The sequence below is a fragment of the Fukomys damarensis genome, unplaced genomic scaffold (genome assembly GCF_012274545.1).
Source record: "Fukomys damarensis isolate Sample0158 unplaced genomic scaffold, DMR_v1.0_HiC HiC_scaffold_35, whole genome shotgun sequence".
In the NCBI taxonomy this organism is placed as follows: domain Eukaryota; kingdom Metazoa; phylum Chordata; class Mammalia; order Rodentia; family Bathyergidae; genus Fukomys; species Fukomys damarensis.
Genome location: NW_022900947.1, coordinates 302,989 through 316,623, shown reverse-complemented (window position 1 = coordinate 316,623; position 13,635 = coordinate 302,989). Strand labels below are relative to the sequence as shown.

Sequence of the window (13,635 nt, the reverse complement as noted above, 5' to 3'; positions counted from 1 at the left end):
TTTTTTTTTTTTTTTTTTTTTTTTTTTTTTTTAGCTTTGCACTTTTGTTTCTTAGGGTGACATGGATTCTCCAAAATACTTAGGGAATGTCTACTTGCGGGTAGGACAAAAAGAAAAAAAAAGAAATCGTAGGGTTTGGGGAACTTGGCCCCTTTGCAAAAGAGGAGGCAGCACATTCACTTCCTTAGTGAGCAGGAGGAATCTTTCCAGCCTGTGTCTCAACTTGAGAGGAGACCACTGCTTTTCTCTAGATCTAACTGCTGCATGGACTCTGCCACTTTGCCGTGTGAATCCCTCAGCCTGCCCCAGGCTGAAGTAGAGGGCCCAGACCTGTCTTGGCTGTTCTGTCCTCTTGCTTCTCCTCCTCCAGAGCCTTTGCTTTTGCCTCATATTCATCAGCCAGCGCTTTCCACTCCTTCCTGTTGTTCTGCAGGCGGTCAAACATGGGCAGGATCTCCTCATGGAAGCGGGAGAATTCCTGGTGGGGGTCAGGAAGCCAAGCCTGTCTCCGGTTTCTTCGGGACTTGTTGCTGGCCTCTGTCTACCCTGCCTGGCCTCTTGACCATGGGGATCCCTGAGATGGCCGTTTCCCAGGAAAGCCCAGAAGGGGGACAGGCTTGAGTCTGGGGTGTGAGTGCTCGTGATGCAGGCAGGGCAGAAATGTTCACACCGAGAGGGGCAGGCCAGCACGGATGGCTTCTGCGGATGGATGGGGCGCAGGCACAGGTAAGCCACCCACTTCTCTCATGTTCGCACAATCCCATGTACACATGCATACACTGGTATACACGACGGATGAATCTATCTACACACATCACACCCATCACACGTGTACAACCACAAACCATACATATCACGTGCAGTTAATCACATGCATGTCATATGCGTACACACCCATCGCACACATGCAAAACCACCTGTATCACACATGACACCTCACTGGTCACACACACAGGTCACGATGGATGAAGTGAGGAATGCAGCAGGAGGGATGCGTACAGACTGTGGCCTGGGTCCCCCAGGAAGAGTGTCCTTGTTCCTGCCTGTGCACCTGCTCAGTGCAAACCCCGCTTCAAATACAGATGGCATCCAGATAGCAAGTCAGTCACCACCACCAAGAGCAACCAGAGTAGCCTGGCTCCCATGAGCCAAGGTGTTGTGTGGGGCCTTATGTGGGACTCTGCCGTCAGGTCCCTACTGTAGTACCCCCTGCTTCCGGCCAGGTATTTTTGGGGACATACGACAGAACTCTGAGTTCGGTCAGAGATGGGGTCCCTGGCCAGCTGCAGGTCCCTTGGGGCAGGCACCCCAGCACGCACAGGTCAACCCAGGCCTGCCCTTGCCTTCCAGGCAACCCTAAGCAAGGTGTGCCCTGGACCTAAATGCTGTGGGCCATGGCTGGGGTGGCTGGGAAGCACCTGGTTGAGGACAGGTATGAAGAGCAGGCTGCGGGTGTGAGGCGGGGGTGGACCCCCGGTGTCCTCTTGTGCTCAGTCACCCATACAGCCACACCGTGTCCCTGCTGTGGAGATGCTGCTGGCCCTTTGCATTCTTTCCCAGCCACTGCCAGGTTGGCACGGCTGCCTGCTGCCCACCTTGTACACGAACGTGCACACGAAGTCGATGAAGCCGACCTGCAGCTTGGGGAGCTCAGCCGCCTTGTTCCGGTCCATCATGGGCTTATGGGGAAATGGAGGCAGGTGAAACAGGGCCTGAAGTCCTGCCCCAGCCGTCCAGCCCGCCTGCTGGGGCTTGTCCCAGGGCTCTTGGGCTGGCAGCAGTCTGGCTGCTCTAGCTTCCTCGACTTTTGCCTTTGTGCAGGTGTCACCCACTCCTTTCCACAAGGCCACCCAAATGCCTGGCCACCGTCCTCAGCCCTGGGTTGTGAGTACCAAGGTGAGGACCAGTGCCCTGGAAGTAGCACTCACAATGGGCTGCTGATCCAGGACTGTCCTCTCTAAATCACCTTGTTCCCAGAACTCAGCAGCCACCAGAAGTGCAACCTGGGGGCACAAAAGGGTGTCAGGGAGCGGGGCCTGGCAGGTACATGGCACCTCCACACGTTGTCCCCCCTGGAGTCCCAGCCGACCCAGCATGCCCCAGGTGGGGCACTCGGGGCAGGACACCTGTCAGTTCTGACCTTGCTCTGTACTTCCCAGGGCTTGGTGATGGCAGACAGGTCACAGGCAGTCATCATCATGGCCCTGTGGGCGGAGAGGGCAGAGCCACAATTCTCATAGTGGGGTGGGGGTCAGGGCTATTCCTGTGTGGCTGTGGTCACAAAAGGCCACGATCTGAGATCCCCAAATTCTGTCCTGTCTCCCTGAAATGGGCAGGTGAGGATGGGGCAGTCCCCAGGCGTCTCAAGTCAGCTAGAAGCCATCCCCGGCAGAGATGTGTGCTCACATGACGATCTCCTTCCTAGTGGTCTCCAGGGACAGGTAGTCCACCCAGCTCTTCTTGTCTTCATAGTTCTTGGACTCGTCCACAATCTTCTGAAACATTGTCCGCTTCCTGGTTATAGGGAGGGAGCAGTGGCAGAGGGTCACTGACTCTGATGTGGCCCCGTGTCCATCTGCCCACCTGCATGTGGCCCCTCCCTGTACTCACTTAAAGTAGAGGGCCAGGTCCGTGGCTATGATGGCGATGTCCATGAGGTGGATCACGTGCTCGTGCTGCCGCCGGTTCAGGTTCTGGTAGATGTTCAGGCTCTGTGGAGGCCATGCAGTCAGCCCGGGGTCAGGGCAGGTGCCCCGTCACCTGGGGAGCTTGGGCCAGGACTTCCCACCCACAGTGCCTGTCTTCCTTGCAGCCTGGGAATGGGACAAAGACAACCTTTCCTTCCCCATGGTGCCCCTCTACTTGCTGTCCCCTGTGTTTTGTGAGTTGTCCTTGTCCCCCCCCGGCCACAGGCTGTCTGTCCTTGCTTAGGTCCCTGCAGTGGTCATGCCTGCCCACGGGAGGACCTGGCCCAGAAGGAACATAGACCTCTTCAGCCAGCAGGAACTTCCCAAATTCCAGGTGGTGACGTTCTAAAATCGAGGAGCCGTGGAGCTTGGCGAGGGGGTTCTGGGACCTGTCACAGAGTCCATTTCAGATAATCAGAAGGGCAGCCCATAGCCTGCCCTTGTACCCTGGGAGGGTCCCTGACCCCGGGCTGTGACCCTGCTGACCCCAGCAGGTGCCTACTTCATCTGGTACAGGTTGTTGGTGCCACGGTGGTCGATGTCATGGCACAGGCCAGCTGTAACCATGGCAAAGGCTTCCAAGTCTGTGTAGTAGCTTTTCAGCTTGCCTGTCTGTGGGGACAGGAACACATGAGTCCCCTAGGCTGGGGCGGTGGTCTGGGACCTGCTTCCCACTAGCCTGGGTGCCCTGCCTGCTTTGGAGAGCCAGGGCCGTTTCACGCCTAGAGCCCCGGGCTTGGCTCCCACCCTGTTCTGGGCCCGTTTGTATGGCGCTGTGGCCCTGCATGTAACCCCTGGCTCTGTGTGGTTCATGGCTGCTGTGTGTGGCCCTGTGGCCCTGTGTGTAGCCTCATGATCCCATGTGTGGCCTGGTGTGTTTTCCTGAGGACCTACACGTCGCCTCAGCTCTGTGTGTGTTGCCCCATAGCTCTTTGTATAGCCCGTGACCCTGTGTGTGGCTTGGTATGTGGCCCCGTGGCTCTGTGCATGGCGCTGTGGCCTGACGGCCCAGGGTGTGGCCCGTATCTCTGTGTGTGGCCCCGTGGCTCTGTGCATGGTGCTGTGGCCTGGTGTGGCTTCACGGCCCAGGGTGTGGCCCATACCTCCGTGTGTGGTCCTGTGTATGACCCCGCATGAGCCCACCCTGTGCATCCACGCACCATGAGCAGCGTGAACATAGTCTGAGCCACGTTGAAGCCGTGCCTCCAGTTATGGTAGGTGACTCTCCGGTAGGCTTTGCTGACGGAGTACAGGAACCGCACCAGGACCTGGGGGCAGAGGGCGGCTGGCATCTGAGTCTGCCCCAGCTCACTTGGTCTGAATCACCAGTCTCTCAGGCCCCTGCCTCCCTGTCTCCCTAGTTCCTAGGTCCACACCTGTCCTTCCTGGATGGGGCTGGTAGGGAGCTGGAGCTGGACAGTTAGAGCTAAGAGCACCTCCGAGTCCTGAGAATTTGGGGCCTCAAGTCACTGGCCATGTCCCGATCTGGAAAGAGGACCCTGGGGCTGTGCTTTTTTTCTTTTTCTTTTTCATTACTGGAGCTTGAACATAGGGCCTTTGCACTGAACTACATCCCTAGCACTTTTGTTATTTTTTATTTTGAGACTGGTCTTGCTAAGTTACTAAGTTGCCCAGACTGAGGTCAAACTTGTATCCTCCTCCCTCAGCATCCTAGAGTTTACAGGTGTGCACCACCATTCTTTCCTGGATGTGCGATATTTTAAGGGGGAAAAAAATCGGTTTTATGAATGATGTTTGCATGGGCTTGCCTTTGGGCAGAAGGGAGACTCTGCAGACAGCAATCTCTGGGCAAGAGGCTATGGGCCAGGGGTGCCTCCTACTGCTTCCATTGTGATATTTAGGGTCAGAAAATTATTTGAAAACATTTTTTATTCTGTTAATATTTTTTATACAGTTTTATTTTGTGTTTTCCCTTTATACCTAGTAAAACTTCTTTAAAAAAATTCCAGCCTATTCCTCCTCCTCTCTGGGGAGCATGAGAAAGAGGATTGATTGCTCCCTTGAGCTATAGGAAAGGCAGTAGCAGGTGGTAGGCAAGGGGAAGTGAAGTAGGGCAGAGGTGGGTCCAGAGAAGGAGCCCCGCCCATGGGGTCACCCCTCTGGCCAGCTGAGGAGATGCCATGTGCTTCCTGTTTGAGGAGGAGCTGCCTTAACTCCCTCTGCATCCGTGCAAACCCCGTTTCTGCCCAATGACACAAATAATGAGGATTGTCTGGAACTCCTATTAATCTAATTTCATATCAGCCATGTATTACTCATCCATCATCTATTCATCCACCTATCCATCCACTCACCTGTCCACCAAGTATCCAACCATCTGTCCACCCGCGCATCCGCCCGCCCGCCCATCCGCCTGCCCATCCGCCCGCCCACCCAAAAAATCCATCTAATTACCCCTACCTATCCACCCACCCATCTGCCCATCCATCCATCTACTCATCCATCCAATCACTTGTTCTAGACACATTTGCTGTTTATAATTTGTCAGTTCTATAATGAATATATTTGCCCCTCAAATGTTCAGTTGGAAATGTGGCTCTTATCCTGACCATATCCCCCAGTCTCCCAGGGGACCTGGGACCCCCAACCACGTCTCCCACCTCCTGGGGAATCTGGAACTTGCGGACCACGCCCAGCTCATAGTACATCTGGATGCCACATTTGACCAGGTCCAGCTCGGTGCACTCCAGGTCGGAGAAATGGAACTCATAGATGTCGAACTTGGTGGGCTCAGGCAGCTGCTCCTTCTGTGGGGGATGTGGGCTGAGGGAGCAGCTGCTGCGGTGCCACCTGTTTCTGCATCCTCTGTCCAGCCAGATGCCCCCTCACCTCTGGCGATGTCTGCCCTCCAGACACTGCAGCCTATGGCCTGGGCACTCTGTGGCCCTAGCTCAGCCTGTCCTCCCCTCTGCTACTAGCCAGTGACCCCATGAGCACTCACCTGGCTGGGTGGACAGAGTGGTGTTGGAGAAACAAGTGAGCAAACTCTGAGGTGTGCACATGGGAAGGTACACATGGGTACAGACAAATGCGGACACAGGTACACATGTGCAGACACACCCCATAGGCACACACATGCATCCATCGCAATCATACCGCTGATCTCCAGAACTCATCAAGCACATTCACATGCTTAGAGGCCACAGGAAGAATAACCTGGGCATTCTGCCAAGGCACACAGGTGATGGAGATGGAGGTGCCACACTGCCGGGCTGGTCCTGTAATGTCCACAAGAGACGGACAAGCTCATGAACACAAACAGTACACGTGTGTGTGTACATAAGGCATGCACACACATACACACTGGGGTTCACAGGCACCTGGTCCTCCTAGAGGAGACAGCACAGGCTGGTCCAAGTGGTTCCCAAGAGACTAAGATATGGGTGGTTCTGGAGAGGATGGAGGGCAGTTGGGCAGATACCAGGCCAACTCTTTAGGACAATCAGCGAGGAGCACACCTGCACCGTCACATGCCCACCAGTCACAGCAGCACCACAAGACAACAGGCTGTATCAGCACCCTCCCTGCCACCGCAGCAGTGACAGGAGGTGGATTCTCACCAGGATTTTCCCCAGCTCCTCCTCCTCACAGTTGGCTGGCTCCTTCCCCAGGTGTTCCCTGGTTGGCTGACAGACAGCAATGGTGGGTTACAGGACAGGATGGGTGATTATGACAGGGTGACAGTGTCTCTCCCACCCCATGAGCACACTTGGCATGAGATGAGGGGCCGCTGGGTCCTGACAGGCAGTATTCCTTGGCCCAGGCACCCTGATTCCTATGGATGTGGCTGTGCATTGGTAGCTCCCTCTCCTTGCCTCCCAGCCCTGCTCTCAGTGATGCCTGTGGGTGAGAGAGGGGACCCTAGGGGGACATGGAAGGCTCGGTCACCCATTCAGAGCTAAGGCTGAAGCACGGGAAGATTCCAGGCTAGGCCCCGCTGTTGGGCCCCAGGGATGTGTCCTCCCTACTGGGCTCCCTCCCTCCCCTAGACAGAGGGCCTGTACCAGGATGTCCTGGATCTCGTCCTTGTCACATCTCACGTGGTACAGAACCATGTCCTGTGCGATGTCCTTGTGGTTCTCTAGCTTGTTCATTTTGTCGTAGGTGTCTGTGTTCAGCACTGACCAGCCCAGGAACTGTGTCAGGGACTAAGGGTGGGCAGCAGCATCACCACAGTGCCCTTTGTGCCCAGGTGAGCTCCTGCTGTGTGCCTGCCTTGTGGCTTGGACAGGTCCCAGACCCCAGGCCCCCTGCAGCTCATGCCTCTGAATGGGCATCCAGGGCAGTGCCTCAGGAGCATCCTGGCCGCACACTCCCTGACGCTTGGGGACCACTGCCCGTGCTGTGCACCACCTTGCAGAGCTGCCTGTGATGCCGTCATTTACCTCCATGAGGACCTCATCCTGCTCGTCGAAGGGCTTCCCGTCCTTCCTATTGCAGAAGGTGGCCACCCCCATTATCTCCTCCTTCTTGTTGACGATGGGCATGGACAGCGCATTCTTGATGACCCAGCCAGAGTCATCCAGCGGCCCCTCCTGCAGGGAGCAGTGTGGAGCTGAGGGCACTCTGACCTGGGCCTGGCCAGGGCTCTTTTGGGGCAGTCGGCTCCATACCTTCTACTCTGAGGTCATGGTGTGGGTTGTTCTTCCTGTCTCTCTACCCCCTGCCTAGGAACTTGGTGCCCATGGTGTCTGTGGCATGGCTTTCTCACTAGAGATGTCTCACAATGCTGGCTTTGGGGGCACATGAGGGCTGCTACCCCACAGAAGCCCCCTTAGGAAAATTCTCTTAAAGCTCCCAGGGCCTCCCCTTTCCACTTTTTGCTGGGCCCTGAACAATGTAATCGGTCCCACCTCCCACATCCTAGATACTGGACCTGGACAATGAAATGTGGACAGTGGGCTTTTCCTCCAGGATGCCCTTAGACACAAAGTGTTCCCATCAGCGCCCGTGAGTGCCCCTGAAGAGAGCTTCCCTGGCACCGTATCCCCAGGCAAAGACAGGTAGAAGCAGAGGGGCTCTGGACCTTGTAGGGGCTAGGCAGAACCAGCTGAACTCAGACTGATCCACTGCACCCAGATAGGACCAGCTGATCCTCCCCCAAACCCAGTCTGTCTGCAGACCCACGGAACGTGGCTTAATCATCATCAACCACTGAGATCCAGGTTGCTTCTTAAGCATCAAAATCTAAGCCAGCTGTGATTTATGGCCCACAGAACTTTCTTAAGCAAAGCACTGCTTTGTGGTGAGTGAGCATACCTGGAACTTGAACATCTCATCAGCAGTGGCATTCATGATGTTACAGATCTGTAAAGGAGAAACGTGTTATCCAGAGCAGCTGGTGGCACAATGTGATCCACGCCCTGGCAGCCTGGCCTGCCTCCCAGGAGACTGTTCTGATGGCAAAGCTGTCTGTGCTGGCAGTGGGCAGGGTGTGGGGTACAGGAGTGGGTGCAGGCTAGGGAGGATCCAGGTACTCACAAAGCCACTCTCTGCCACGTAGGTTGGAAGGCCACTGGCCAGGGCCCAGTGATTGGCCGGGGGTGTGCTGGGGAGAGAGGCAGAGGGTTAGTGTGGGACGCAGCAACCACAAGCATCTGCTTGATATCATCCTCTGAGCTCTGGGGAGATGGAGGATCAGACAGGGAACCCAGGTCGGGTAGAGAAGCCAGGGGATAAGGCTGGCCTCTATGGGAGTTCCTGTGGCTTTACAGCCTCTGGACTCTTGGTTGCCTGGTGATTCTGGCCCTACTCAAGTTCAGGCCTGGTACCTGGATCCGCCTGTGTGTTTGGGGGCTAGGGATGGTGCTGGATGGGGTCATAGGTCATGACCTTGATCAGGCCCTCTAGGCCCAAGCCCTGGCCTGAGCTCTGGATGGGACCCCGAGAGTGTGAGGCTTCTGGAGATCCCACTTGTGGGGGAGGGTGGGTCCAGCCAAGACCTGAGGGCCTACAAACCCATGGGGTGGGCAGGGCACCTGGGGCTCACCCAACCCTGGGCTGTCCACTCCTCAGGCTGGTCACCCCTCCTCCCTGTGAGGTGCTTCCCTTCCCCAGAGCACCTTGGTGACACAGTTTATGAAGCCCTAGCACTTACGAGATGACCTTGATGTCCTCCTTGCCATGGAGGATGTAGTCAATGACTTTGTAGAAGACAATTTCCTAGAAACAGCACATTAGCATGGGGCTCCCATCTGCTCCTCAGAGGGCGAAACCCAGTATCCCCCAGACCCACGCAATATCCGGGTCATCATATATACCACACATGGGCAGCCACATCCACATGCACACATGTCTTACACACACACACTCACATATGTGCACAGAGACGGGCCCCCACACATGAACACACGCTGTGCACTCAGATTCAGGTCCACAGTCCCTGGGTTCCACCTGCCCTGCATAGTCCCTGGGTCCACAAGACTGCTGAGGCCACCAAAGCCCTGGGACACCACTCTGACATAGGGAGGGGGAGACAGCACCAGCCCGTCCTGTTTCCCGCCCACCCTCTTCCCCCAGAACTGGAGCCAGAACAGCCAGGCTGGGCACTGTATCACCCTGACTCACCCTGCCGTCCGGTGTGCGTGGGCCTGAGTATGACTGGGCTTCTCCCATCATCACAGGCCACACATCGAAGAATTCCTGGGCCGAGGAGAGGAGAGTGAGGAGGATGGCCAGGCAAAGCCAGGCTGGGTGTCCTTAGTCCCCACTGCCTCACCTTCTCCTTGGTCATGTCCAGGAGGCCCACGGAGTACCGGTCACAGTTCAGGTAGGCCCGCACAGTGTAGAAGGCCTTATGGAACTGCCTCTCAATGTCTGTCAGCTCCTCAAACACCTTGTTGGCTGACCAGAGCAGTACCTGCAGGGTGGCACATGGGAAGCTGAGGCTCCCACCTGTCTGTCCATGGTAGTACCAGGTGCCAGGTACACCCAGCATGCTCAGCTCACAGGCATCTGGGCACAGCACCTGGCTATGAAGCTCCAAGGACGCTGGTTGAGGGTGTGTGGTGCATGAGACCACCCACTCCTTGGCCCTGGGACCCTGGGAGCTGCTGGGGGTGGAGGCCTGATGGCTTTGACCATGTCTCCACTGCTGCCTAATCTGGACTCACGGTCAGTGATGAGTGAAAGACCAAAATGATTTGCTCTGAGATTGAAGGTCAAAAACCTGACCTGCCATTTCTCATCTGCCTGCTGTACAGCCTGTGGGAAGCTGGGGTCCGAGGATCTAACAGCACTGTCTGCTGGATGTCAGGCCTTTTTGTATCTCTGCAAAGTGCATCTGAGAGTGATGTGTGATGAGCACTGTCATGGTTTATATCTAGATATCTCCCCAAGGCCCCATGTGCTCATAGGTGGGGCTTTTCAGAGGTGGCTAGATCTAGGGGTATGAGTATAGATTACAGGTGTGTGATAACTAAATTAACCCACTAATTGGTTTACATAGCTTTGGATATGGACAGTGGGAAGGTTCACCCTGGTGTGTGTGGGACCTATCAATAGCCTTGTAGCCTGAATGAAATAAAAGGGGAAAGGGAGGCTCACTGCTGGCTGCATCCTGCCTACCCTCCCATGGACTGTTTATCCTCTGTGATACCCTCTGCCATGCTGCCCTGCCTTGGACTCAACCAACTATATAGACTGAAAGTTCTATAAATTGTGAGCTAAAATAAACCTTTCCTTCTCTAACTTGTGGCTGTCAGGTATTTTGTCCCAGCAACAAGAAAATAACTAAGACAGGTATGTACCACAGAGCCCTGGGCCAGCCCTTCCCCGACCTGTCTTCTGATCTGCTGGCCCCAGGGTTGGGCAGGTTCCTTTCCATCAGCATGGCCGTTTCTCTAACACAGGCGCCTTGGGCACCTCTGCCTTCAATGTGCCCTCTTCCACCAACCCTATGCATCCTCTACCTTGCCCAAGGCTGACCCCCCTCCTACTGTAGCTTCCTTTCTTGACTCCTTCTTGCAGCCCCCTCTGGAGTACCCCCTGCTCTACTGTCACAGGAGGGAAACACAACAGAGACTTGATCTCCCCACAGTCTGCTCAGCAGAGGCTCCCTCCTGCCCCCAGCAGGATGGCTTGGCCTTGGTTCCCTCATCCCCTCACCTGCCACTGGCCAGGAGCTGACACTGTAGAGACAGTCTTGCCCTCTGGATGCATTTGCCAGTCCTCTTCCTACTTAATTCCCCTCAGGGATTCGGGATAGCCCACTTGTTGCCACTGCCACACTGAATGTGAGCACCTTACACCTGTCCTGCCATGCTCTGCCACAGACAGCTCAGGAGGGAGAGAGGTGTGAATTCTTGCACAATCAAGTGGTAACTGTCTGATGAGTCCGAAAGCACCCGCTATCAACTCCATAGTGGGTCACACTGTGTCCACTGGGAACAGACAGACAGACAGACAGACACACACACACACACACACACACACACACACACACACCACACACACACTCCCAGTCCACTGGGGGCAGATATACACAGATAGGAGGAAGCTTGGGGACCCACTCTGCCCCAGCATTCCTGACTCAGACCTCTTCCTTTCCCCATGCAGGTCACCCTGTTCTTATCTCAGGCTCAATTCTACCTCAGGCTGATCTCAGACCAGACCAAGGACAGCAGCATGCCAAGACCTTGGTTCCCTGTGGGAGAGGGTGTCCAGGCCAGGATGGAGTCTGCCTGCCTGAGGCATGAGGTGTGCAGCCTGGATGGCTGAGTTTCCGGACTTTCCAGGACACCAGGAATCCACAATCTTGTGTGAAATCACTTGAAATGTTGGAAACACTCTGTGTGTTTTCTCCTAATAGTTTTGTAGATTCAAGTCTATGTTTAAATCTGTGATCTATTTTGAGTTCATTCTTAAATAAGAATTGAAGTCGGCTTCATTTTCATTTTGTACGTGGGTAGCTATTTTCCCAGTACCATTTATGAAAGAGGCTGTCCTTTCCACCATTGTATATTCTGGGCATCTTTGTCAAAAATCAATCAAGTTGAGTTTATTTCTGGGATCCGATTCTGTTGGTCAGTGTCTGTTTTTATACTAGAAGCATGCTGTTTTTGTTTGTTTGTTTGTTTTTTGGTACTGGGGGTTGAACTCAGGACCTTGCACTTGCAAGGCAAGCATAAGAACCACTGAGCTAAAACCCTGGCCTGAATCATGCTGTTTTGATTACCATAGTTTTGTGCCATACTTTGAAATTCAGCAGTGTAATGCCTGTAGCTTTGTTCTTTTTGGTCAAAATTGCTATGGATATTTGTGGAGTTTTGTGGTTCCGTGTGAGTCTTGGGATGGTTTTTCTATTTATGTAGAGAATGATGTTGGAATTTTGATAGGAATTGCACTGAATCTTTTGAGCACTTTGGGCAACACAGAAATTTTAATAGTATTAATTATCCCAGTCCATGAACATGGGATGCTTTTCCATTTATTTGTGTCATCTTCAACTTCTTCATCAGTGTTTTATAGTTTTCAGTATATAGCTTTTTCACTTCCTTGGTTAAATTTATTCCTAAGTGTTTTTATGTTTTGAGCTGTTGTTACATATGGAATTTTCTTATTTTTTTCAGCAGAGAAACACCACTGATTTTTATTTTTTTTTGTCCTGTAATTTTACTGAATTTATCAGTTCACATAGCTTCTGTGACACTGATCTGACAAGTGATTTTACTGCATATGATCCCAAAAATGGAGGCTATGAAAATGAAAATAGAAAAATGAGATTGCATCAGACTAAAAAGGTTTTGTTCTCAGAAGACATACAGATGGCTAGCAGATATAGGAAAGAAATACTTAACATCTCTAATCATTAGAGGAAAGCAAGAGAAAACCACAAAGTGATATCACTTCACACACAGTAGGTTGGCTACTTCAGAAACATGAAAGATAACCATCGGGCAGAGGGTGATGAGGGGCCCATGTGCCCTGTGGGTGGGGATATAAATCACACAGCTGTTTTGGAAATTGGTAAGGAGGCTTTTTGCAAAACTAAAATGGACCTGCTATGTGATCCTGATACAGATAACTTTTATAAATAATCTAAAAACCTACAAAATGTTAGGAAAATGTAAAATGACTTCTGTCTCTAACAGCAATCTGCATTGCTTAGTTCAAAATTAACAGACACTGGAAGAATTGACCGTGAAATGGGACATCTGGCTTCATCCCTAACCTTGAACACCCCCATCTGTGTGCTAGAATAGATAGCTAGACAAATCAAAGCTCTCGAAATACAAGAAATTATTACATCTGGGTTAAAGTTAACTATCTTGTGACCGTGATGTAAACTGAGAAATGAAATGTAACCACCTGAACGGGATCCTAACTGTAAAACCTATAAAAGAGGGTTGATCACTTGCACTGCCTTTTTGAATGCAATCGACCCTTTGCTGGCAAAATACACTTTTTATTATTTTACTTCCACTCAACTCATCTTTTTTTGTTTTTTGTTTTTTTTTTTTGAGACAGGATCTCACTATGTAGTTGAGACTGACCTGGAACTCACTATGTAGCCCAGGCTGGTCTCGAACTCACAGAAAGTGGAGGGCTGGAATTACGGGCACACGCCACCAGGCCTGGCTCACTCAGCTCCTTTTTATGTGCATGTCACTTGCCAATTCCTTCTGCAAAAATCCAGCAACCCCACTGCTGGGTGAGCCCCAAGGGAGCTGCAGCATGTCAAAGAGCACTGCACACCTGTGTTCACCATGGCACTGTTCTCAGGGGTTGAGACATGGAACGAAGCTGGGAGTCCTGAAGTGAAATCAGCCAAGGACAGATTCCACACGATCTCACTTATGTGTGGGAAAGGGAGAGCAGGTTGGCTGGTACATATTTCCATCAGGCAGAAACAGAAGCTCTGGTGGTCCGAGCACAGCAAGTGCTGATTAGTAACGCTACATATTAAAAAAAAAAAAAAAAAAAAAAA

The 13,635-nt window shown here is 52.9% G+C and overlaps 1 protein-coding gene across 1 annotated transcript in view; it reads right to left on the bottom strand.

The window, feature by feature from the left end:
- Window positions 1-13,635, bottom strand: part of Pde6b (phosphodiesterase 6B) — a 34,621-nt gene that overhangs the window by 594 nt on the left and 20,392 nt on the right. The window contains exons 4-21 of the mRNA XM_010641632.2: window positions 9,427-9,567; window positions 9,276-9,350; window positions 8,806-8,870; window positions 8,190-8,256; window positions 7,968-8,015; window positions 7,094-7,243; window positions 6,713-6,856; window positions 6,269-6,334; window positions 5,309-5,455; window positions 3,848-3,955; window positions 3,190-3,299; window positions 2,989-3,076; window positions 2,611-2,711; window positions 2,407-2,514; window positions 2,141-2,204; window positions 1,929-2,003; window positions 1,596-1,679; window positions 331-478 (exon numbers count right to left, since the gene is read on the bottom strand). Coding sequence (XP_010639934.2) covers window positions 331-478; window positions 1,596-1,679; window positions 1,929-2,003; window positions 2,141-2,204; window positions 2,407-2,514; window positions 2,611-2,711; window positions 2,989-3,076; window positions 3,190-3,299; window positions 3,848-3,955; window positions 5,309-5,455; window positions 6,269-6,334; window positions 6,713-6,856; window positions 7,094-7,243; window positions 7,968-8,015; window positions 8,190-8,256; window positions 8,806-8,870; window positions 9,276-9,350; window positions 9,427-9,567 — 1,789 coding nt within the window. The remainder of the gene's footprint in view (window positions 1-330; window positions 479-1,595; window positions 1,680-1,928; window positions 2,004-2,140; window positions 2,205-2,406; window positions 2,515-2,610; window positions 2,712-2,988; window positions 3,077-3,189; window positions 3,300-3,847; window positions 3,956-5,308; window positions 5,456-6,268; window positions 6,335-6,712; window positions 6,857-7,093; window positions 7,244-7,967; window positions 8,016-8,189; window positions 8,257-8,805; window positions 8,871-9,275; window positions 9,351-9,426; window positions 9,568-13,635) is intronic.